Below are 25,919 nucleotides of genomic sequence, written 5' to 3'. Positions count from 1 at the left end.
TCATATACATTTATAAGTTACATACAGTATTTATGCAGCCTTTGCAAAGAATGGGCTCAATAGAAGAGGGAAAACATGTCTCAACAGGAGGAAACAATGGGTCTTTGGATTTGCTACAGGATTATTTTGGTATCCTACGAAGGAACAGAAGCCACACTAGAGAAGGAGAGGCAAATCCAAAATGACTAAGAGTGTTTCATGAAGTTTTTTTAAAAATGGAAAAAAAGAGGCTCAGGTATGTTTATAAGTATAAACATAGCAGATTTGGCAAAGAACATTTGTGTGTGTGTGTGTGTTTCAGGGCTTTTCTGCACACTGTGAGCAATAATGTGTTCTAATGATTGTGTTTTATGCAAACATATGACTTATAGAATATCAAATATTCCAGTGAGAGATTTGAATATGTATTTGGTGGTACTACTATGATTACTAAATGGGGGGAATAGAATGAAGAGAGGTAACTCCTCAGAACCATTCGCAGACTTCCACTGAAAAAGTAAGGCAGCATTTTATTACTTGGAACCCATAATGAATTCCTTAAATGAAAAATGGAACAGTGTTATGTGGATATCTTCAGTTTAACAGCAAACTCTGTTGGTGAGTGCTGATAGATTGGAGCCAAACCCCAAAGTTTATAGAAGTGCAATATATTTAAAAAAACCTACTGAGGAAAAACCCACAAAGAACAGCCCAATGCAGACTGAGCCTGACCAACAGCAAAAGAATGCTGTGTGTCAGTTGGGAAAGCAAAATGGAACCAGGTTTTTATTTTGGGTGAGGGGGGTAGCAAGAAGTGAATGCTTTGCTAGAACCCTTTAGCATCTTGGAGGATCAGATGACTGGCTGGGTCCATGAAGAGGAGAACCTCAGCTGGGAACGGGTCCCACTTGTGTAATATCCACCACTTCACAGCTTACTTAATGCATCTGATGAATTCAGCTCTGGTTGAGCCTGAACAATACATGTTATCGACTTAAAAACACAGTTTGTTTTGTACATGAGCAGTATGTACAAGAGCACTGGGTGCTTCAGAAATGGCAGAAGGACATCATGTTCTCAGCAAAAGAAAAGACTGCAGACATTTGTAGTGCAAGTGCTAACTTCCACAGGATCATGCTGAGGACCAGACCGTTCCATGTGATGGTTGTTGCCCCTGCCCCTGTGCAGATAATCTCAGGGCTTCTTGGGAGACTTACCCTGGCCCTGCAGGAAGGGGAGATGTAGTAGTAATTCCCAGAGTCTCCCAGCTTGATGCGATGCCTACAGGCCCGAGACAGGCCACTTAGAGCACATTTCCTGCAAAAGGGGAGAAAGAAAAAGCAGGTTGTCCTCAAAAGACAGATCATCAAAGGAATGAAGAAGAAGCTAAAGAGAAGCCAAACTATGCTGGTGATTAGTGAAAGCCAAACCAAGAGCACCAGTTTAATGCATGATGCTATTGAGAACGTTGAGATATGGAATTTAAGAGACATATTCTTCAAGATACTGTACACCATATTCTTGTTTCATCACTTTCAGTTATTTGCTACCCTTAGCAAACAGGGGATACAGTGATGAAGGCTGCAATCCTAAGCATATTTCTAAGGGAAGAAGCCCCACTGAACTCAGTAGGGCTTACTTACAAGCAGCACTTTTTTCGGGGGGATGCATACCCCTAAACATTTTGTGAATCTAAATTTGGCCTCATTGAGGCAAAGTATTTCAATATGAGTAGGAAAATGAGAGTACCTCTAAACATTTAATTTTTTTTAAAGAAAAAAAGCACTGCTTATGAGTAAGCATGCTTAGGATTGGGTCATGTGTGAAATGGAGGCTTCCCAGGCTACTTGCAGGCAGGCAAACTTTCTTGCATCTGTGTTTGAAAGTGAAAAATGTTAGTGAAGCATTAGGTACATTTTTGGCAGTTCTGAAAGCCAAGTGGGTTTAATATTCCAGAATAACATTGAAAATTATTGGCCAGAGGTCTCTCTAGGTTTTCATACCCAGCACCACAGAAAGTCAGGCCATCAGCTTCAAAGAGAATTCCAAGCAAGGATGACTGATATGCTTTCAGTGGGTTGACCACCAGGAATTTTAAAGTGTTACTTTCTAGTTCCAATTTCAAGGCCATTAGTAAGTAGGCAAGTTAGTAACTTAGTAGTGGAGCAAGGCATCCTTTCATCGTTGCCTTAAAATAAGTAACTTACGTTACAATTTGGGACCGGAAGCCACTGTGGGAAGAAACAAGAGGAGGAAACCAAAATCAGGATGAAAATACAGAAGGTGTTCTGTTTGGCATGCCCCAGAAAACATGGTTGATGCTGGAGAAAGACTTTTTTTAATGAGGGGAGAGAGAAAATCCATGTGATTTCAGTCATGCTCTTGGCTTCTGATACTATGGAAGGTAAGTCTTTCACCTACATGAGCTTGAGGTTAACCTGCCCATCAAAGGCCCTGCTCTCCATCCTGTTAAGACCAGACAAGTGGGGACATAAGTCAGGACCATTTTAGTGATGGCACAAAGACTGGAATGCCTCCACGCTCCATTGCTTTCTGCTTTTAAGTATGCAATAAAGAGCTTTTCATTTGAACAAGTTTCTAATGGTCAATATTCTCTTGTTTTCATGGCTTGCTGCCTTTTTAGCTTGATATGTAATTCTAGCTTTATTCTATGAGGTGTATTCCTTTGTTGTTCCTCCTTTCACAGAAGGCTCTTTGCACTCAAAAACCATCCCTGCATACTTGGGTGAATTTATAACTACACTGTTCCAAATGTACCAAAATGCCCCCCACCCCTGCAACAACCTTCTGGGGCAGCAGTTATTAAGCACAGGGATTTCCTGATGGTGGCACCATATTTATTAGTATTGTGTATTATCGTTTTACATATTTATAAACGACTTCATCACCTGAGGCTATGAAAGCAGTGTCCAAGATAAATATTAAGTAATAATACAAAAAACAAAAATTCTAAAAACAAAAATATCTGCAAACCCTTATGGGGAATCTGTGGCCCTCCAGAGGCTGTTGAATTCCAGCTCCCATCAGTCCCAGTCAGAATGGCCAATAGCAATAATGGGAGTTTCTAGTCCAACATCAGAGCCAGAGGTTCCCTTCCTCTGCTTTACAACTCCCTTCTGGTTTGCCTATTTCATTGCAATGCAGCTTTATATTTGTGCCCGTTCAAGATTTCATTCCCCTCCCCACTTCTGCTGTCATTGATTCCTTCCCTGCTTTGATTTCTCCTTCCTATCTTGTGAGTCACATGGGGCATGCTGAAAAGTGGGATATAAAAGGAAGGAATAAAAGGAAGGAATAAACCACTCCATGAATGGCTAACCAGCATTTCTCTCTGCTAGGCAACTGCTCCTGGAGCAGTGAAGGAGGCCAGATGTGTATCTGTGTGAGGAGGGAGGGGAGGCAGCAGAGGCAGCCAATGTTTCCTTACTTTGGTCCGCCGCATTCAATAGCTGACACCTTCACCACAGGCAGCGCCTGGGTAGCCACGGGTTCAATGGTGAGCGTGTTCTGCTCCACAGCTGACTGAATCAGCTCCGAGAGCTGCAACAAATAAAGGCAGGGAAGTCAAGGCAAGGTTCCAAGGAGGGAGCAGTTGCTCAAACCCTCAGTCCAAACCTTTTTTAATCTCACCTCATGCTTAGTAAAGTCCAGACATGGGCCTACATCTTCCTGGTAAATCCTTTCGAGGAAAGAAGATGATTTATCTAAAGTTGGAGACTCTTTCCAAGCCTGGAATTCGGCAAACAAGATGGAATCCATCTACGGCGACAAAGAAACACAGAAGAGCAGACAATGGGGTGAGGGGAGAGACAAAGAAGTCTGCAGGGTTTAGCGTACAAGAACCAAGAGGTTACCTCAGACTAAGCAGTATTTGGTGTGCAACCTGTGAGGCAAACAAGCAGAATAAGTGTGGCCTGTGGGTCAAAACAGCAAACTTCATTGCCTTGGAATCTGTAAGACTCCAGACACGAAGCAATGTCTACAAGAAGAGAAAGAGGGCCATGCCAAGGGAAACAGCATTAGGAGACAGCATACTTTCTATCCATCCTAATACCAGATAAATTTAAGCAATGGGAGCGTTTACCTTTAGCTGCAAAATGCCCAAGCCAGTATGTGTCCACACACCCACCGCAGGAGCTGTGGAAGATTAATTTCTTCTTCAGGATGAATGCTTACTGTTGCCACCCAGATGTTTTGGATTCCCGACTCCCATCAGTCAGCATGGCCAATGGCCAGGGAGTTGGAGGCCATTGACCTATGGAAGGCCACAGGTTCCCCAGCCCTGTGCCAATGGGAGATAGAAGAACAGCAGCCACTAAGTGGGTTTATTCCACTGCCATCCCATGTGGTGCCTGTCTGCTGTGAGCTTAGCTGCCACCTTGCTTTGCAGGAGAGAACTCACTTCCCATCCAAGCAAACAAGGGTCACCCAAAGTCCGGGGGGGGGGGACTGGCAAATTTTATTGTGCTGATCTTGGGCGCAATTCCAGAACCCAGAAACAAGCATGTTGGGAGGGGAAATCAGCATAAGGAGCCCACCACTGAAGGCCTTTTATGGGACACTGCAGAAAGGCAAAAATACTCCAGGGAGCAGGCTCAAAAGACACCCATAGCTTAAACTTGCAAGGGGGCAGGTAAGCCCTGATTCCTTGAAGATTCTGGTCACCTCTTTCTCCACAATTACTTTCTAGTTTCTGAGCTCTTGGGTTTCCACACTGTGGCACTGTCACATATTACATCCTACGCCCTTCCAAAGTGTTTTTTGTTTTTTTTGTGGGAGGGGGGCACTATTGGGTGGTTGTTGTTATTTTTATTAGGTATTTTGTGGTTTTATATCTTGATTTTATTCTGTGAACCGCTCTGAGACCCCTGGGTATAGGGCGGTATATACAATCAATCAATCAATCAATCAATCAATCAATCATATCCAAAGGCAAGAATACTTCTGTTTTTTATAATACTCAGTTTTAAAATCCAGAAGTGACTCCAGATTCTCCCTCTTCAGCCAGAAAGTCACTGATGGGATTCCCCAACCACTCCCAGCATGCCTTGCTCTAAAAGACATACACCAGAGTTTAGGGCACCCTGGGATTCAAGGCCTATCAGCAAAAGCGGCACTATTTTTCTAGAGGAGGAGGTGCCAGAACTCACAATGAAAGCCTCCCTTGTTCTCTTATAATGGCAATGGTGCCCACCTGAAAAAATGCCCTGAGCAGAAACAACTGTACTATGCTGTGTCCAGTCATATCTTTAAACGAGTTAGCTGCTTCCCAAGTTGAATATTTAAGAAGAATTTGTTCCCTCGCCTGCCCCTGCCATGCTGAAGAGAAGAAACAGCTACAACACAGGCATGATATAACCATGACAAAAGTTCCTCCTGGCCCCCCAGGGAAAGGTCTCAACCAACAGCATACAAGCGCTATGTTACAGAGACTGCTCACCTGATACCGGGAGGCAACTTCAGAGCCACAATATGGGGTGAGGGAAGGGAGGAAACAATTAAAGAGAAAACAGAACAAAAATGGGTGTTAGTATTAAAGAAAGAACGGAAAGCGGTGGGGAGCTGTAAGAGGCTACTGCATCCAAGCCTTCCTGCTTTCCCCAAGCAGGACAAACCGATGTCAAGGAGAACGAGGCTCTTGTGCCCTTGAGTGGTTTTGTAGAAGAGATTTCACCTCAAGCTTGCTGAAAAGGCTTTGCCTGCCAAAACCATCTCTTTGCCAGAGAGACTAGAAAGGCGGGTGAGCCCCGTCCTCCTCCTCCCCATCGGGTCACCCTGCTGCCACCCCAAATGGAGAGAGAGATTACCTGCCATGAGAGAGAAGAGGAGAAGGAAGAGTCTGATGCCAGGGACTGCCAGCCTGGCTCATAGGTGATGTGGATAGCCTTCGCAGGGACGATACAGAGAAGGAGGGAGAGGAGGGTGGGCACCCCAGACTTTGAGGAATGGGAGGGTCAGACAGATAGGCAGACAAGGTAGCAGGGTCAGGAAGAAGAGACAGAAAGACAAGGAGAGAAAGCAAAACGGTGTGAGAGGGAGAGAAGATTTGGAAGAGGAAGACTCCGTTCATAAGAAAGCACAAAGCCCCAGGAAGCTGCATAAAGGTGGTAGTCAAAGCAACTCAAGGAATTTTTCAGGTCCTTGCCTACAGCTGCTTTTAAGGTCCCCCTCAACCACATTCCTAGTGCAACTGTTGGCTCTGGCCCGGGGCAGCTAAAGAACCTGGCCAGGCTTATGCAATGAGAAGAGGTCAGTTTAAGGCTATTCAATTGCTTTCGGTAGTGGAGCAGAGAAGGGTCTGCAAGTTTCAATATAAAAAGGACCTTTCCCCTCTGAACCCTAACCTCACCACACACCCCACTCATGTGTCCACCCCCCAATGTGACGGATGCTAAGTAGCCCCTCCTCCCAAAACCTCAAGCGAGAATGCTGTCCCATAAACTTGACCCACCTCTTTGAACTCACTGCTGACTGGCTCCACAGGCAGGCCTTGGCTGGCGGCAGTGGCAGCGCCCGCACTGCTGGTGCTCTTATTCCGCCCGTGGCCTTTTCTGAAGACTGCCTTGGAGGGGCTTTGGAGCTGGGGGTGCAACTCCCGGTTGGGAGAAGAAGGTGTAGACGTGATTACCAGAGTCTTCAATGCGGTCACCTCCGCCTGCAGCATGTCAATCTGGGTGACAGGAGACAAAAAGGGATCACCGGTGCCATGTTCCCCATTCATCACAGGACCTAGTTCCATGCAGGAAGCAGGTGCTCTGAATGTGATCCAGGGACCTGCCTGCCTGCTTCCTGCAGAACATGTAATGGCTCACCCAAACCCACTCAGTTCTGTTCTCCAAAAAGAAAAAGGGAGCCTGATGAAGTCTAGAGCATCAAGCTGTGCAGTTGAAGCTGCATGTGCTCCTTGTTCCGTGCAGGTGCAGAAACCTACCTAAAATATTAAAAAATATCTAGTGCTTAAGAGCACAAAGGTAAGACTGAAAGTGCATGAGTAATGCCTGGTGAAATGTCAGAAGCCAGTGTGGGTCAGATGCCCAGAGGTCAGGAGGCATGGGCCGCAGTACTCCACAAAGTTATTCACCCTCATGTCATGCTAATGTGATCGTTCCATCAGGGCAAGGATAAAGAGGTGCATTTTCTGCATTTGCTGAAAACTGCACAGTGAAGATGCCTGATGCATGTCTATGAGGAGGAACACCAAAACTTAACAGAGGAATCATGAAATATGCAAAACGAAGCGTATTTTATTATGGATACGGGTTGCCAAATTCAGCTCTCACTGATTCAGAATTTTTATTTGCACAGTATGCTAACGTGATCCCCACACACTTATATCTGGGATGCTGTGCTGTGAGTATTGTCACCTGCCCCTCACCAGCCTTGGCTGTCTGTCAGGAGTGCACTTTCAAAAAATCTAGTCACTTCTGTGTTGAACATATGCAAACTGGTACAGTCCTAGCCACAGTTGCCTACCCCACCCCACCCCCAGCCCCACTTCTAAAATGGGAAGGTTAAAATGTCAAAATATTTGGACTTGAAACGCAGCACTTCTCAGGAATATAATAAAAAAATACACCCAAGAATCCAGCTTGTGTGAAGAGACAGAAAGCATTTGTATGCTTTGCTTGGGCCTGTCAACAGGTGGCACTGCAGCCATATGGTAATGAGATTTTTTTATGACTACATTCTGGACTGCTGGCTACAGATCCTTTTCAGAAACCCTCAGGCATTGTCTCAGAGATTTGGACATTCAAGTAGTTCTAGAGAAGCTGGTTCTACAAAGTTTATCAAGAAAGGGATTACAGAGACCACTGCATTAGCGAGGAACAACTAACCTTCAATGGCCTCCCTGGCAGACGGACTGGTTAGGTGGGGCCACCTACCACTGCATTCCCTTGCTTTTTGCTGGGAGCAGTTATATGGGCAGGCGAAATTTGAGACAGGGACCTTGCAAGCTTGCTGGAGTGGAACTGCACTGCTCTAGGCATTAATTATCTGTCCTCTCCACCCAGTGCGCTCTGCAAATCTCTTGCCCTTTCAGCTAACAACAGAACGTTTGGCCATATCTGCTCTTAGCCTCACAAGCCTCACAAGATGCACCTCTGTCCTTGATCTTGCTTGCATATTTATTAAATGCCTTGCATCCTTGTTCCCAAAAAGCCACTTGGAACTGTGACTGAATTGAGCATTCATCCAAAACAGTCACAACATGAGCAGCCACTGCCAAGTAATGCCAAGTAAAGCCTTTGGATAAAGAGCAGGCACAGAATCCTGGGCCAAAAACGGAGGAGTGCAGAGTCATCTGAAGAAATTTTCTCATGGTGGAGGACCCAAGTTAAGACATTGTGTATCAGGGTGGGAAACTCTTTTTTTCAGGCATTCTGGGAAGCTTTCAAGGGGGCAAAACTTGAGAGGTGAGCAGGGTCAGAGGCAAGAGAGGGTGGAGCAACAGTAGGCCATATTCCAGCCAAGAATGCAGAGGTTTCCACACACACAAACACCCCCAAAATCTCTCCTTTACAGGCAAGTTAAGAGGGGTTACCACAGCTCAAGAACATGATCCAGCCAGGCAAGAGCACATGCGGAGCATGGGGAGCAGGGCCAGGGAGAGGCGAGGCTTGAGCTGAACAGGTGTGAGCTGCAGAAGGTTTGAGGCCTAGACAGGGAAGAAAGACTTAGGGAGCTGGGTATGCTGCCTGGGCCTGAGGTTTCCCATCCTGCTGTATGTCTTTTCCAAACTCAAAAAGGTCTAGAGCAGTGGGTCCCAAACTTGCTTTGTTTCTCTTTTCATGGAACGTGAGTTGAACCTGCTCCTTGCCACATATGAGCCCTTCTTTCAAACAGCCCACCACATTCTACTGGCTGCCAACTTCTGCACATTCAGTGAAAAAACTGAAAAGGGGAGCTGGCACCCCCCCACACTTAGATGCATGTTAAGTTCCCCATGTAATCAGGAAACCCAATCTCATGAAGAGCCAATGCATGAAGGTTTTCTTTACTGGACATTATGTGGACTTCTGGGGCAGAGCCAGCAGGCATGGTTGCCCTTCCTCCCATGACATGAGTATATGTAAGGGGGACATGGCTCTCTGTGGCAGAACAGGGCTCACCTTCCCTCGGGCTTCCCTCAGCTGCTTCTCGGATGCTGCTTGCTTGGTGTTTGCCTCCCGCACCATCTTATGGGCTTCCTATAGCAGAGAGAACAAGAAACAAGGGAAAACACACCTGTATACAAAGCAACTGCATTTGGGAAATGACACTGTAATATATAAGTTTCCTCCTAGGCCTGGGGAAGGATCTACAGAAAATTACATAGAACCTTTCTTTTTTTTAAAGGAAGTTCCTGTCAGAGCTGAGGCACATGATCATCAAAACAACACGATGCAGTTCTTCACTTCTGGTGATGGTTGAAGGGGGTGGAGGACAGGAGAGAATAACCTTTTAATGTTCCTGCATATTAAGTGCCCTGGACAGAGACAACTGTGATGCAGGAAGACATCTAGGTTACAAGCATCTCATTGACATGCTAGTTTTCTGTGAGCGGGCACACATGTAGTCACACCTGGTAATTCTACTGCTTTGTGTAAACTTGTTTCTCAAAAGCAGCTGTGGCATGTTTGATGGGGTAGTGCTACTGTGCCACCCTTCTGGCAGTGCTTCTGTTTGCGAAGATCTGGAGGGAGCAGGGCAGCAGTGAGGGCAGGGGAAACACTGGGCTGGCAGCAGGCCCAAGCACAGGCAACCGTCCCATCCCCACAACCAAGTGTTTCTCCCACCCTTGCCACTACCCTGCCTGCTCCAGATCTTGGCAAACAGAAGCACAGCCACAACTGAGAGGGCAGCACCCCATCCCACACACTGTGACTGCTCAAAAGTGCCTCAGAAGTGGATGCGAAGGTGATAAGGGTTTCAATATGCGCACTCATACAGACACACACCACATGCCTGTTCCGATTACATAAGGAAGGCCTTGAAAGTGGTTCCTAAAGGTGAACAGCACCTGATCAAATTTGCAGATGACACCAAACTGGGAGGGGTGGCTAACACCCCAGAGGACAGGATCACACTTCAAAACGACCTTGACAGATTAGAGAACTGGGCCAAAACAAACAAGATGAATTTTAACAGGGAGAAAGGTAAAGTATTGCACTTGGGCAAAAAAAAAAACAAAAAACGAGAGGCACAAATACAAGATGGGTGACACCTGGCTTGAGAGCAGTACATGTGAAAAGGATCTAGGAGTCTTGATTGACCACAAACTTGACAAGAGCCAACAGTGTGACGTGGCAGCTAAAAAAGCCAATGCAATTCTGGGCTGCATCAATAGGATCAAGGGAAGTAATAGTGCCACTGTATTCTGTTCTGGTCAGACCTCACCTGGAGTACTGTGTCCAGTTCTGGGCACCACAGTTCAAGAAGGACACTGACAAACTGGAACGTGTCCAGAGGGGGGCAACCAAAATGGTCAAAGGCCAGGAAACGATGCCTTATGAGGAATGGCTAAGGGAGCTGGGCATGTTTAGCCCGGAGAAGAGGAGGTTAAGGGGTGATATAAAAGGATGTCACATAGAGGAGGGAGAAAGGTTGTTTTCTGCTGCTCCAGAGAAGCGGACACGGAGCAATGGATCCAAACTACAAGAAAGAAGATTCCACCTAAACATTAGGAAGAACTTCCTGACAGTAAGAGCTGTTCGACAGTGGAATTTGTTGCCAAGGAGTGTGGTGGAGTCTCCTTCTTTGGAGGTCTTTAAGCAGAGGCTTGACAACCATATGTCAGGAGTGCTCTGATGGTGTTTCCTGCTTGGTAGGGGTTTGGACCCTTGTGGTCTCTTCCAATTCTATGATTCTATGATCATGGAGGCTCTGGGATTCATTTCAGGCCAGGCACGAGACGGTACCTCAAACAAGCTTGCGGTTAACTCCTCCAGCTCCTGCTCCAGCTGCTCTCTGACTTTTGAAAGTCTCTCGCATTCTTCATCCTTCAACTTCAACTCCTGCAGAGCAGAACATGCAAGTAAGTGAAACAGCACACCTGGGGCAAAGGCTCCTTGGCCACAGTCACAGATATAAGGAGTCGGCAGGCACCAAGTCACACCTCATAAACAGTGGCTTTCCAAGGCCTTAGCCAAAAGCCTCTCCATGGGCATGCTAAGAAAAGACCTTCTCATGCTGGTGAAACTAAGGCATCACCCCTCATCCCCACAGCTACTGATCAAGGGTTTCTAAGACACCATAATGAAAAACAGCGTGTTTTTCTACCTTGTGCTTCCATATATGTCACAAAAGATTGAACAAAGATACCGGTACTTAACTGTCAGCATTAACTCTTATCTCTGGCCTACAGGCAAATATTTGGTGGGTGGGAAAGGGGAGTTAGGTTAGAATCTATGTCTCCCTTAGGCCAGCACGTATTGTATCTTCTTAGAGAAGAAGAAGAGTTTGGATTTGATATCCCGCTTCATCACTGCCCTAAGGAGTCTCAAAGCGGCTAACAATCTCCTTTCGCTTCCTCCCCCACAACAAACACTCTGTGAGGTGAGTGGGGCTGAGAGTGTGATTAGCCCAAGGTCACCCAGCAGCTGCATGTGGAGGAGTGGAGACGCGAACCCGGTTCACCAGATTACAAGTCTACCGCTCTTAACCACTACACCAAACTGTCACACCCTCAACACCAGTTTGGATGTTTGGTTATGAAAAAACTACCAGTGCTGTGGTCTGCCTGCTCTGCAACCTAAGACATACAAGCTGTCCATTGCTCAACAGACATTGAAAGAATAATATCAATTGATTTCTCCAATTTCCTTTAAAGCAAATCACACTTCTTTAATTAAAGAGTGCAATTGTAACTGGAAGAACAGCATGAAAAAGGATAAGCAATGTGCACAAGTCCAAGGTATCAGGCCACCACGAATGACCAGGAATATAAAATGTATTCCTATAATGCTTGAAGGTGCACACATGCATTTATAATGCAAACCACACATTATGCAGTGGCATCTTTAATTGAGACTGAGAGATAAAGGCAGACGCTCTTTTTCTGCAATTGGATTCTGGTGTTTTGCCCACTCAGCACCTGTCTTACTCACAAAGCAGCATGAGCCTGCTTTTGACAGAACAGAATCAATACAGAAGGCAAGCAAGTTAGCCTTACTGTGGAGTGAACCCAACACTGTGCAAGCTGCATTCTACTCACTCAACAAGATTTCTCCTTCATTTCCTCCCCACTCCCAGCCCCCTACACTCCCTGCATGGTGCAGTGGGGAGGGGGTGAAGGTGAAGTCCCGTTGCATCAGCATTCATTCCACTCATGCACAGACACCACTGGATACAACCCAAAATGTCAATTGTTCCTTGAAGCAGCTTCCCACTGCATGCTAATAAGAGACCCAGAATGCCCCTTAGTGAGCAATGCAGAAGAAGCTTCACATAGTCACAGATATGTGGGGATGGGCCGCAGCTCAATTGCAGAGCATCTGCTCTGCACCAAAAAGGTCCCTTGCATCTCTGGGAAAGGAAGAAGTCCCAGGAGCTGCTGCCAGTCAGTGTGAACTACACTGAGCTACATGGACCCAAGCTCTGACTCAGAAGGCACTGCCCTGTGCCTGTGGCTTGTGCTCACCAATATATGTTTAGAGCTTACCATGGCATTTGGATGTGGCCATCCTGTTCTCCCATCTTGACCAAACCTCTTACCTTCTGAGCTCTGTGGAGCTCTTCTTTCAGGAATTCAGATCCCTTCTCACGGATCTCCACAGAGGAGCTGCGCAAGCGGGAGACGTTGAGTTGCGCCACGGACTGGTTCTCATCCCCACCTGCTGAGTCCTTGGCAGAAGGCTCTGGCTGCTGCAGCTCCGGGCCCCTGTTGCTTGGTGCAAGGGGCTTCCATTGTCCCACCACTGGCTGCTTTTGGAGATGCTGCCGGGTATCCTCAAACTGGGCCTGGCTGTTGGAAAGAAACCAATGAGCTTTGGGTGGCTAAAAAGGGCTCTCAACACATGGAAGATATGCTCCCATTCCCCCACCACAAGACACAAAGACTGGGAAATGGGAAACACAGGAGTGGCCCTCTGCCGAGAGAAAGAGAGAGAGAGATGTGCTCAGAGATTATATGGATCAGGTTAGCCGACGAGAGGGAAGACACCTGCCTTATACTCTGAGAGATGCTGCTGTCAAGTGTCAACAACAAAGAACCCCAGCAAAACGCAGGAAGGACTTACTGGGTGCAATGCGGGGCTACCAGTTTCACAAGGTGTGGCACTTAACATTTAAGAAGAAGTTGACACCTAAGTTGACAACACTTTGGGGTACCTCAAAATCCAACAAATTGATTCTGACTTGGTATTGGCTTACGTTGATATAAGACAATCAAAACCCAGCATCCCATTATGTTAGAATTTGGAATGTGTGAACCTTTGGCTTTGCCTATCTACTCTATACTGACTTATATTTGATTGAGAATTTGTTTTTTGTTTTTTTAATTTCTGACAATTTTCCCTAATTGCCATTTTCCCTGTTTTTACCAGCTCTTGGTTTTGTACCTTTTTGGTGTAGGTTTGTAATATGCTTATTACTTTCATCAAAGTCAATTTCTCATGGATTGCAGGTAAGTGGAGAGGGAGGGTTATGTTTTTCTCATCAGTTCTAGGGGAGTCCACAATGAATGCATTATTGCTTTGAACTCCAATTGAATTGTATTTTTGCACTTGTTTTTGAAAGGTACAAAGTGTGTAGTTTAAAAAGAGGCTCAATGGGCAAATAAGCACCATCTGGTATAACCTAGTTTCCTATATTAAGGGTATAAATCTCCTTTCTACTTCCGATAGAAACAAATAGGTTCCACCACCATCTATCCCTTGACCAAGGTTATCGCCACAGCAGCAATTCACACAGTAGATTTTGTAGTTACCACACTACACTGGCAAGAATAAAAACTAGCACCACTACAGCTCTATGGGAGGAAGTCATGCTCATTGCATCAAAAAGGTAAACATCTGCAAAAGCTGTTCAGGAGCCAAATTCCATTAGGGATTCCAGATGTTGTTCTGCAGGAGCCTGCATGCTCCGAATGCCTGCACACCTGGCCACAGAGGGGCCTCTAGGTCAGAATGCTGCATTATTTCCTCACCCTGTGAACTACTGGCGAGCCAGTGTCTGTTAACAAGCTTTTGAGCCTTACGACATCACAGAACACTGCTTCCTTCCCGCTTTGTTGCCCAGTTCAGAATAGTGCAGAGAACTTCCAAGGAAAGGTCAGGGTGCAATGGCAGAGTACATGAACACGTTTCAGAAGATCCCAGGATCAATCCCTGGCATATGTAGACAGGGCTAGGAAAGATCTCTGCCTGAAACCCTGGAATTCTGCTGTCAGCCTGGGTAGACTGAGCAAGAGGGACCAATGTTCTGGCTTGATGTAAGGAAGATTCCTATGTTCCATAAAAGTGGGTGTGTGCATGGTGGGGAGTGGGGGAGAGAAAGGGAGAGAAGCAGAGCACACAAGCACACATACAAGACAGGATGGGTGTTTCCCTAAGAGTTTCCAATACTCTCTTTAAAGCTGGAAATGATCCAAATTCTGAAGAGTTTGCAGTTCCCAACAAGTGCCAAAAGTTTACGAATAAATCTTGGAAGGTCCATCCAACATGTTGCATCTACTCCTCCTTTCTAGGAAATAAAAGATAGCTTTCTAACATTGTTTTTGTTGGGGAGAAAAGAAGAAACACCGGGCAAGCAGTCAAGCTGCAAGTGAACTAAGGGACAACATTCAGGTTTGCTTAGTCCAATGCCTGTGGCTCCCCCAAAATATGGCTAGACTCCAGCTCTCATCAGCCCCAGCCAGCATGGCCAATGGTCAGAAATGATGGGAGTTGCTGTCCAATGTTATTTGAAGGGCCACAGATTCCCCATCCCTGCCTGGGTGAAATGCCCCTATTTTCTCCAGTGGGTAGGACAGTCCTGGTTAACTCAATGGGAAGGCACACAAAAGCCAGAGGCAGTCTGTGGAAGGAAGATACTGAAGGTAGATAATTCTAAATTGTTGGTATAGTCAGTTACAGATAGGTAGCCGTGTTGGTCTGCAAGAAGTGTGCATGCACACGAAAGCTCATACCAAGAAATAACTTACGTTGGTCTTTAAGGTGCTACTGGAAGGAAATTTGTTTTGTTTTGGTATAGTCAGTTCTCTAAAAGTAATTCTCCGTCCTTTGGAGCTAATTCTCAGGTGGGGGGGACACCAGATGGGATAAGAAGTCTGTGCCTGAGCTTTAACCACTTCGCACTGAAAGCGGGAGCTCTTATTACTACAGGGAATATATGTTGAGGAGTATTCAGTCCTATGAACTTCCAATTGTAATTTGAAGTGGTACAGTTCATGCAAACATTTGCCATCCCATCTGCTGATTGTGAGAACGATGCTATACTAAATTTAGAAAGTATGTCCTTGGGGTTTGGGGGGGAAATGAGTTGAAGGAGGGGGAAAAAGACACACACAAACAGAAATCACCGTAAGTAGGTAGAAATGGCATATGGGGAAGAGACACAAATAGCTTGCTAAAGTCTAGGAGTTGGATCCTAGTTTTTTAAAAAACAAAACAGAATATATGTACTGTTTAGGAGAGGGGGTGCAGAAGCAGATAAAGAAGACATGGCCTTTGCCAGGTTTGCAAGGAATAGATAAAGACAGCCAAGTAAATGTGCATATTCACTCAGAATAAAGTGTCCCTTCCTGCAATGGTACTGGCACCCTGCATGGGAGTTCAGTCTTAGAGTCTTAGAAGAACTCTTGCTGCTATCAGCTTGCAAACACAGGTGCTTAACTCAGTGTGTGTGTGTGTGTGTGTGTGTGTGTGTGTGTGTGTGTGTGTGTTAATCTCACGTAGCAAGAAAGATCTTTTGTGCATATGTGCAAGAAGCCAAAATTTGATCCCAGATCAGCAGAGAGACAGCAAGATGGCTACAGGGGTGGAATGTTGGATTTGGCCAGAGAGGCCTGAAATGAAATTCTACCTTGGCCCTGGATACCAAACCTCTCTCTCTGCTTCAAATTTCCACCAACAAAATGGAAATAATAATAGTATATTTCACAGGATGACTACAGAGGCACACACCAGAGATTTTGCAAAGCCATTTGAAGGTTTCTTTTAAAAAAGGAATTCCCCAAGCATAAATAATTAAGAGCAATACACTTATTGCAAAGCCTTTCGACTAGGAAGAAACCTCTCCAGGGAAGAGTTTGGAGAGTAGAAGAGAATATCATGGTCATGGCTGCTATTCAGAGAGCCATGTGGGTTAACAATGGGATAGAAATAATTCAAAAACCAATGATAAGAAAATGCAGGCTGTGCTTTTGTTGAATTATAGTCAATATCTTATTAGATCAGACCCTGAAAAAGAGGTCTGGAGGGGGAAAGGACGTGCAATTGATATAACCAACTATATGATCTCAAAGTATTTCATACCCAGATCAGAGAAATCTCTAAATTTGCCAATTCAGAGTCATGCGACCTACATTTTTAACAGGTGCTGGTGCATCAACTCTGACATATCAAAGCAGGTGTTGCTTTTTTAGAAAGAAGTAAAGAAACAGGCACCTTAGAAGACAAGAGATGGATCTGGGTGAGCTGAGATGCACCAAAGAGAGCGGCTGAGCAATGGCAATTGTATTTTAAGATTAACAGAAAGAACAATCAACAGGGAACCAGTTCTGCAGAAAGGAATATGATATTTAATCTGGCAGCTCTTCCCCTTACAATTCCAATTTTGACTCCAAGTAAAATAGCACACTGGGCAGCCAAGCAGCATGAGTAGGAGAAGCGATGGAAGGCATCCAGAAATTTAGGCTCAACACTTATGAGCCATTACAAAAACAAAAAGTTACAAGGAAAACAGATGGATATTAGCCCCACGTATCAATAAATTGGCAGACTCTTAACAGTGCTAATCAATTGTGGTTAAAAGAGCAGGAGCTCCCTCTGTAAAAGATCCAGTGATGCCTCTGTTTCCTGAAGCAAATCCCTCTCTCTGCCTTAAAGGCTCTTAAAGGGTACATTGGCACAAATTTTAACCCAAGATAACCAGGATTTGTAACTAGAGATTGGAACAGAATATCTGCAAAGGGGCCCTGCCAGGGAAGAAGGGATGAGTGAAGATCTACATCAGGACCAAGCAGGGCGGGGTGTGTGTGTAAAGATCTACATCAGAACGGGAGGGGTGGAGAATAAAGATTTATATCAGGAAAAAGGGTGAGTGAAGATCTACATCAGGAACAAGTTCTACACTGGGAACAAGTGATGAATAGGAATCTACAAGAAAACAAAGTTTTAAGAATGAAAGTTTAGGATAAAGATAACTCCATCCATTCCTTAAGCTGATGAGGAAAGTCACGATTCATACAGGCTGGCCCCATTTCCTTGCAGAAATGGGAAACCTTGGTCTGCAAGAAGAAGGCAGAAGTCTTGAGCAGCTAGCCTAGCCCATCTCTCTTATTTACAGCCAAGTTGATAAATTATGAAGCAGAATTGCAGATCTTCATATTACAAAAAATAGCACTTTCGAACTGCAGCTATCAAAAGGCAGGTAAGGTCTCTCTGCACCCTCCCCCAATCCTAACAGACTTTGTTCCCTGCTTCAACCTGTGCCTCATCTCATGCACTTTCTAAGTCAGGGGTCGGCAAACTAAGGTCCGCAGGCCGGATAAGGCCTAAGGGGCTCTTTAATCCGGCCGGAAGACCCTGCTGCCCGCCTGCCCAGGCCCCATGCTAAACTGGCGTGGCAGTGCCTTGCCGCGTGGGGACTGACTTCCATGATGGGTGAGCAGGCGGCTCTGGATTGGCTCCGAGAAGCTCCCACAGCCAATCTGAAGCCAAGTACGCCTCTGGGCGGGCAGCGACGTTAGCCAATCTGAAGCTGCACCAGGTTTCTTCAGCATGCGGGCGGCGAGGCTTCAGATTGGCCAGCGTTGCGGTCATGGACCAGAAACGAGAGGTGCCACCACCACTGCCGGCTCTCAGCTGCCGCCGGCTCCCAGCCAACACCAGAGGAGTTAAGAAAGCAGGGGGAGGGGGAGAGGCTAGGGGAGAGAGAAAAGCCCGCCTCCGCCAGTATGTGTGTGCACGCGAGCATGCATGCGTGTGCGTGTGTGTGTGTGGTCCGGCCCGCCAGAAGATTTGAGGGACAGTGAGCCAGGCTGCTGGTAGCAAAGTTTGCTGACCCCTGTTCTAAGTCTTCCATCTCGAGTTCACATTTGGACAATTCTGCTTTGGCACACATCTGCAAAGCAGAGCTAAAAATGAGGGAGTGGGGATAATAACTGAGCAGTGACAACAAGTCCATTTGTTCTCTTCTTTCCTCTCTCTCACCCTGCAAATCAAATAAACCAGGAACTGCTGAAAACATCAGGTTAAAAAAGGAGAAGTATGTGGGGAGAATGGTTAAAAAAAAAGTGCAAGTCTGTTAGAAATAGTGAAGGATGAATGCTGACACAGAGAGAAGCCACATATTTGGAAAGTATACTTTGGATCAGGCACAAGGGGAATATTCATGGGGCACATTGAGACAGTCACTATCTTTAGGTGGGATTCAATCACAGACCAGCAAATATAAGTTGAAGACTTAAAAGTGCATTTGGTGCTCTTGCACAACACAACCATTTCCTTAAAAATCTGGGCCTTTTGCAATGAGCTTATTGACCGTGAAATGCACTGGAAAGTGTGGGATAACACCTGTTTGACACAATGTCATCTAACCTCCCTGCAAACAAATCAGAATCAATGTTTAATAAATAGCTAAATTCATCTAATCTCCCTGAAAACTTTGCAAATAAATCAGGGCAGATGCTCAACAAACAAGTCATCTGGAAACTACCAATGAGGCACTAACTGTTTACACAGCAGCAGAATTAGGGTGCAAATATCTAACTCTTAGTGAACAAATAAACCTGTTCTGAACCATCTTGAACCAACCTGCAGATGGGGGTTTAAATTGCTTGCATGTAGAAAACCGTATGTTGAAAAGAGAGATTCTAGTCCAACCTTCTCCCTTACACCTAGTTTTCTATATTCTGGGGACTTTTTTGTACGAAGGAGCACTTCAGTTACCTAACTGTAATCGGAAGTGGTATAGACTAAATTCTGGTTTACCAGTTTAGTGAAAACTAGGCCAGTCTTACCCCCACGCTAGGTTTAACCCTGATAAACAATTGGGATATTCAAAATATAGATGTAACACATCTTTATTGGAATGTATGGTTTCACAGGATGATCTTAACTGAAAACTAAAAGAACCGAGATTATTCCAATGGGAAATTTAGAACATGTATGGCAAAATTGGCAAGAGTATAACTCTCTGGAAACAAGGCATGATGGTGCCAAAGAGCAAGGAGCAAAGGTAGCTTGCCAACTGTTGCCCCCCAAACTTCCCTTATGGGGTTATTAATTAATTCATTTTCATCCCACACTTCCCACCCAAAGGAGTCCAGGGCAGCAAACAGCAAGAGATAGAACAAACAAAAAAAACTTTAAAACATCTTTCAGTAAACTTGATGACTTGGATTCCAAAGAAGTGCCGGAAGAAGCAGAGTGCTCAGCAAAATGTTATTTTTATGCTCCTTCCTCCTCTGCCAGCCCTTCTGAAGGATCCTCCTGAATGGAGCATGCTGAGTTGTGGGGGCTGAGGAGGAAGCAGGCAATGCTGATAAATTGGGTCAGGCACCTAATTATCCTTCATTCTAAAAACCCTGCAATATTGCCTTCAGCCAGGCAGGTTTCCCCATGCAAAGTGTAATGCTGCTGTGTTAAAGGCAAACAGAAACAGAAGTGAGGGGGAAGGCATCAAAGAAGTGTTGCAATGGTTTCTTCCTACAATAGTCCCCACTTTGGATGAGGCCACATGATTCTGGTACACCCTTGTCTTGCCCTCTGGACAACTAGAGAAGAACCAGTAGAAAAGCGTGGCTCCCAGATACCAGACATGCTCAGTCGGCAAACCCAATGCTAAAATAAAGAAAAGCATTATCCCTTTTGTAAACACCCTTGAGGTAATCATTATTCCAGTTTTAGGATGGAACAACAGAGTTTGCAATGAAGCACGGCCAAAATCATGCAGCTAGTCCACAGTAAGGTTGGGTGATATGTCTAGGAATCCCAGGTTCAAGTTCAAATGCCCTATAGGGCATTCTGCCTTATTTCTGTTTCTCCTACCAGAGTTGTAGGTTGGGTACACCTATGTTTCAGCCTTGTGTCTCATGCGGCAGCAATTCCCTACTGTAGGGGTGGGGAGCCCATGGCTCTCCTAATGTTTTGTTGTTTAGTCGCTTAGTCGTTTAGTTGTGTCCAACTCTTCGTGACCCCCTGGACCAGAGCACACCAGGCACCTCTGTCCTCTACTGCCTCCTGCAGTTTGGTCAAACTCATGCTGGTAGCTTCGAGAACACTATCCAACCATCTTGTTCTCTGTCATCCCCTTCTCCTTGTGCCCTCAATCTTTCCCAACATCAGGGTCTTTTCCAGGGAGTCTTCTCTTCTCATGAGACGGCCAAAGTATTGGAGCCTCAGCTTCAGGATCTGTCCTTCCAGTGAGCACTCAGGGTTGATTTCCTTAAGAATGGATAGGTTTGATCTTCTTGCTGGACTACAATTCCCACCGTCTATCCACAGCCCAGAAGTTCCTCACCGCTGCTCTATGGAGTAGATTCCTAATTCCTGGCTCAAACTGCCAAGAATGACTACTGCTTTCCTTCCATACGTCATTTTATTGTGAACCCAGGGGCTATTTTAAAGGGCCTTTTTGCCAAATGGGCAACAAAGCAATTTTAAACTTGATTCACGTTTGACATATACCCTTTAAAGATACAAAAGTACAAAAGCATTATTCACAAAAAGAAGCAAGGCAAAGCACAACATAATTGGACTAGCCTAGTCTGAAAGGGCTTCAGTCAGCAACAGTTTTCCAGCGAAGGAAACTGCCAGCTGAACAAAATAGCTAAGGTCCAAATCGTTTCCTACAGCAAAGCTAGGAAAGGGGTACTGCATATCAAAAGCCTTTCTTCTCACCCCACATGAAGTCCACTGCCAGCTTTCTGGGAATACTTAAGAGTTGCTTTTAAAAGGCAGAAAGCGGCTGCTCTCTCCTTCTCCTCCTGTCCCCCCCCAAGAGTTGTTGGCAGCAACATGTCTGTTCTCTCAAACAGAATTCAGGCGCTGCTTCACAAAACGTGCAAATGATGAGTTTTTATTTTGGAAGGAACACTTTCTAACAAACTCAAGAAAGGCGGGTGGGGAGCAAGAAAGCATTTCCCTCATTGAAAGCGTCTTCTAAAGACAGACTTTCCTCAGGTGCTCATAAAACCCAAAGTTGTGGACTCTCATTCAGGTTAAGGTGGAAAGCTGAAGATGATTTTATCCTGTAACATATGTAAGAGAACCCAGTGCAAACTTTATGAGCAGCTTTCCCAGCTCACCCCTGCACATGGGAGTAAATGGCTCTTTATATAAAAAAGGAGCAGCCCCAGCAATACTTTCAAGCAGTGTTCTTATTCTTTCGGGAACAAGTTTTCGCTTCTTCTCTTCCCTTTCTGATGATTCCCCCCATCTTCCTTCAAGCCCACCCCCATCTTTTCTGTTGTTTTTATGATGTTAGCTGCTCTGAGCCTGGCCTCGGCCGGGGAGGGTGGGATACAAATATATTATTACTATTATTAATTATTATTATTATTATTATTCTCTTCCATCCTGCTGTGCTGCCTCTCAGCTGCAAACACACCATGCAACATGTGTCATATCTCCAGATAAATGCCCATGAATGGCAGCTTGTCATTTTACTCCTATTTCTGCCCCGCTCATTTATCACACATTGTTTGAATTGGCTGATCAGTTGGAAGCTATGGACATCAAGAGGAGGACACAGATTCACACACACTGTGCTGTGGCTACTGTTAGACTGGATTAGAATTGCCCCCTGCTGTTTATCTCAATGAACTGTCCCTGATTAAGTTTTAAGATATAGTACATCTTCCCTTTGAAGATTCTCCCTAAGTGTATTACATTTGCTACATTGTTTAAAAGGACAGAAGTGATGTCAATGTTGTGACACAAGTAATAACTTTGTTCTCTTAATTGTTTCACAAATGCAGTCTCTGTTTGGGAGCCCTTCAGGTAGCAACCCTAAGCTGGACGTGGACTTCATCCTGCAAATCTAGTTCAGGAGCCCAATGCATATCATCAAGTGTCTTCACAATGGGAAGTATTAAGTCAGATTCTGCCAAAATGAAGCAGGGTGGGTGTAAACGTGCAAGATCTGCATTTTTAACAGGAGGCCCTGGCGGTTTCCTGCAGAACTGATCAGACAGGGCTGTTTCCTGTACAAAAAGCCTGTGGGACACTTTCAGCACAATTCTGCAGGGAGCACACACACCAGAGCGTGTCCCAATGATTCTCATCATCCACTCCCAAATCTGCTAGGAATATGCTCTGTCACCAAGATAACAAAAATATTCCCTTGCCGATGCAAGGATAAGCCTGCTCTTTGCCATTCTACTAATCCTTGCACTCCAGAATAGATGCCATCTATGTTTCACTGTACAAAGTCTTGCCTTCTTTTACTAATGTGGAGAGGTAGTTAGTAGCTGGAAAACTATACAGCATCATAAAGTTTGCTATACAAACTGACAAAGTTTCAGTGCGGCCTTCTGAATACAGGATTGTATTACAGTAGCACCAACTATTAGTAGGGGAACAATGCTGACAGGTTTGTTTTTGGGGGCTCACTGCTGTACTTTAATTAGCAAATCATGTTATTCCTCAAACTTCTGCTTTTACAGATCAAGAGCCTGTCTTGCGCAGATGTTATATACACCCCCCCCCAATTTGATTCTAAAGCTTAGAACAAAAACAGGAATCTTCTGCACCAGTGCAAAGCTGTTTTTTTCCTAGCCTAATTGCTGTGCAGCAGGGGTGAACAAAAATGTGGGGACCCCACAACATGCAGGAACAAAAGGTTAACTCTTCCCACCTCACCTATGAGACATACAGCGAAAATACCCCCTGCAGCAAATAGGCTTAAAAGTCAGCTCCCATTGACAACTATGGAACCTGCTTTTTAAGCATAATTGTTGTGCAGGGGAGGCTGCAAGAAGGAAAGGCACAGGCCAGAGTTTCTCTAGCCTCATTGGACATCCTTAACTAAAGCTAGCACTGTGGTGCAAGAATGAATGGATGGATGCCTAGACAAATTTTGATGTAAACCCGCATGATTTTTTTTCAGGCACAGGTAAAATGTGCACACTTTGCAACAAATGTACCCAAAGGTTTGAAATTACCATGCTTCTTAATAGCCACTGCTTCAGACTGGGTCCCCTTGCACAGAATTCCTCAAATAAGCCTTGCCACGAGAGCCCACAGTATCTGGTTGTCACATGATGCAGGCAGCATCTCTGATGTCCTAGAGACTTTGACAGCATGTCAACAATTAAACCAAGGTCACTGCAGGGTTTTGATGTGCCTCATTTATCTCGTTTTGCCAACCAGAAAACTTTTCAGCATGGGGGAGGGGGGTGCAATTCCCTTCTCTGTGTTTAATATTTCTGCAACAAACCTGAGGTCACTGTCCCCTATTCATCAGCAGTGATCAGACAAGCCACTGGCATCCAAAGATGAAGAACTGGATATTCAGAATTTTCCGTTTCCTTCCTAGAAGCAAAATCACTTACTTTAAGCCTCCCTTTGCAATCCTGAGCATGAGGGCATGAGAGTGCCAAAGCTGTTTCTTCCCAGGAGCAAACAGCTTACTGTGTATTGTAAAACTCATGGTCCTCCTCTCAAGCCAAACACCAAGAGAGTACCAAACTGCTCTTGAATAGAGCCCCTAAGAATTCCAATAAAATCCTGGGGACTGAGTCTATTGCTACACACTGGCACTTAAAAAGTGATTTTGACCCTCTAAGATGCTCCAGTTGTTCTGCTTTCAAACTTTGTGAATTTATGAGAAAACACAACAGAGGAATCCAACGTAGATGCCAGGCAATTTAGGCTTTCTATTCACAGTGTGGATTGGTTTTAATGCTTAAATGAGTAGAAATGCCCTCAGGGGAAAATAGGCAGCACATCTAACTAGGAATTTAATCAAACAGGAGGCTCATAAGAAACATCTTCCTAACGCTCAAGCTAACTGTGCTGCCCTGCATCTTAAACCCATCCTCTGTCCTGTATATCTGCCCTTAGTGGCAAAACATGAAGTTATTCCAAGTACAGGTCAGTCAAGGTTCCACCTGGGACAGTCCTTTCTCCCTTGGCTGTGTACACACTACCTGCTTAAAATGCGGCCAGGTCCTTTGTTTTTCTCAATTCGGTCTGAAGCTGGATTGTTTTGTTTTTTTATGGGGTGGGGCACGTGGTATTAGGAACCGAAATGATTTGCGGCTTGTGTCCTGCCTACACCACTTCACAAACTAGCTGTGGGACCGCATTGCATGCAAAGTAAACGGGAGCCTCTGTCTGTAAAATGGGGGTGACAGTAGCGTACCTTGCAGGGTTGGCGGGAAGGCTGGGTTTTTAAAAGGGAGTTTGGACGCTAAAACTTCTAGAGACAGGGTTATTAACGCTCTCCGGCGTTGCGGGAACTAGACGGCAACCCGCACCCGGCGGCATTGCCTCGTTCCGGGCAGCGGCATCCCAAGCGTCCGGGAGAAAGTTTGCGACCGGCAACGGGGGAAGGCGAGCGGGAGGGAGGCCGCGCAGAGCCTCGACGGCACCCGGAAGGTCCAGGGAGTCACCTCGCCGCCCGCCCAGACAGCCGCGTCTTCCCTCAGGCGGCGCCAGCGCTCGGGACTCCGTCTCTCTCTCCCTCCCGGATCCCGCCACTTCCCCCGCTGCCTCCCGCCGCTCCTTCCCTTCCCAGGAGAAGCAAGACCGGGCTGCAAAAGCAAGCGGCGCATTCCTTCCCCGAGGTGCCGCTGAAACAGACAGAGGACAAAAGGCCAGGGCAAGTGCCAGGGCCGCCTCTCCCTGCCTCCGCATCCCGGCTGGAAACGGGTCCCCGCAGGAGGGCTCCCCACCTACCCTCTCCACATGCTGCCTCCGCTGCGCTTCCAAGGACGTGGCCCGGAGAGAGAGAGAGAAAGAGGCTCACGAGGAGAAGGAGGAGGAAGGGGAGGCGGGCGCAGCCATGGAAGTCTCGGGGAGACGGCGATCGATCCGCCTCTGCCTGCGCTCCTTCCCTGCCAGCTCCGCTGCTGCAGTGGCGGAGAAGCCCTTCCAGGCAACTGCTCGCCGGCGCCTCTCTGCAGGGCGGGGGGGGGGGAGTCAGCCGGCGGGAGGGGTCACGTGACCTCTCGGGAGGCTCTCCTCCTCGGCCCCCCTTCCCACTTCCACAGCGCCAAGATGCACGTGCACATCCAGCTCGCCGGCGAGTCACGTGACCGCCCCCCACAACACCCCCCCCATCCATTCACTCGGGTTCTGCGCGGCCCCCCAGCGCGGGCTGCCCCTCCCTTCGCGTGGGCCTCCTCTGCGTTTCATTCGAGTGACGGGGCCGGCGTGACTCTCTGCAAAACCCCCAATTCCTTCTTTCCACGCCAGCCCTGCCAGCTGCCAGCTTGGGCTTTCTTCCCGGATTCAGGCATTCTCGCCAAGATGCGCCCCCCCCCGCCTCCTCCGCTCTTCAAGCGTCTCGCCCTCGACGCAGGACCAGAGCAACGGAGGGAGGAGACGTGGATCGCATAACGCTCGCTGCGCGGCTCTAGAGGATTGCTGTTGAGACGGAGATACCGGGCGCAACCGAAGTTCTTATAAAAACTCTGCCCGGACACTTGGGAGAGGCTGTGTGGCTCAGTGGCAGAGTGCCTGCTTTGCGCAACGAAGGTCCTGGGTCCAGTCTCAGGCAATCAGTGAAGACCCTAGAAGCACCAGCTTCTGATCACTTATTCAGGGTGG

General features: G+C 46.3%; 1 protein-coding gene across 5 annotated transcripts in view; it reads right to left on the bottom strand.

Moving 5' to 3' along the window:
* Positions 1-25,656, bottom strand: part of RAB3IL1 (RAB3A interacting protein like 1) — a 30,796-nt gene extending 5,140 nt beyond the window's left edge. The window contains exons 1-10 of one of the 5 annotated variants that reach the window (XM_081930860.1): positions 25,047-25,652; positions 12,694-12,943; positions 10,899-10,994; positions 9,111-9,188; positions 6,452-6,670; positions 5,808-5,936; positions 3,631-3,759; positions 3,428-3,540; positions 2,187-2,210; positions 1,197-1,296 (exon numbers count right to left, since the gene is read on the bottom strand). In XM_081930860.1, the coding sequence (XP_081786986.1) occupies positions 1,197-1,296; positions 2,187-2,210; positions 3,428-3,540; positions 3,631-3,759; positions 5,808-5,936; positions 6,452-6,670; positions 9,111-9,188; positions 10,899-10,994; positions 12,694-12,943; positions 25,047-25,057 (1,149 nt within the window). In that variant the 5' untranslated portion in view covers positions 25,058-25,652. Of the gene's footprint in view, positions 1-1,196; positions 1,297-2,186; positions 2,211-3,427; positions 3,541-3,630; positions 3,760-5,807; positions 5,937-6,451; positions 6,671-9,110; positions 9,189-10,898; positions 10,995-12,693; positions 12,944-25,046 lie in introns of all 5 variants that reach the window. The other 4 variants (XM_081930862.1, XM_081930861.1, XM_081930863.1 and 1 more) reach the window with 4 other exon arrangements.
* Positions 25,657-25,919: the final 263 nt, after the last annotated feature.

This window comes from Podarcis melisellensis (assembly GCF_964234715.1).
Source record: "Podarcis melisellensis genome assembly, chromosome: 1".
Taxonomy (NCBI): domain Eukaryota; kingdom Metazoa; phylum Chordata; class Lepidosauria; order Squamata; family Lacertidae; genus Podarcis; species Podarcis melisellensis.
The sequence above is the reverse complement of the archived record's forward strand: the minus strand, read 5'-3'. Positions and strand labels throughout refer to the sequence as shown.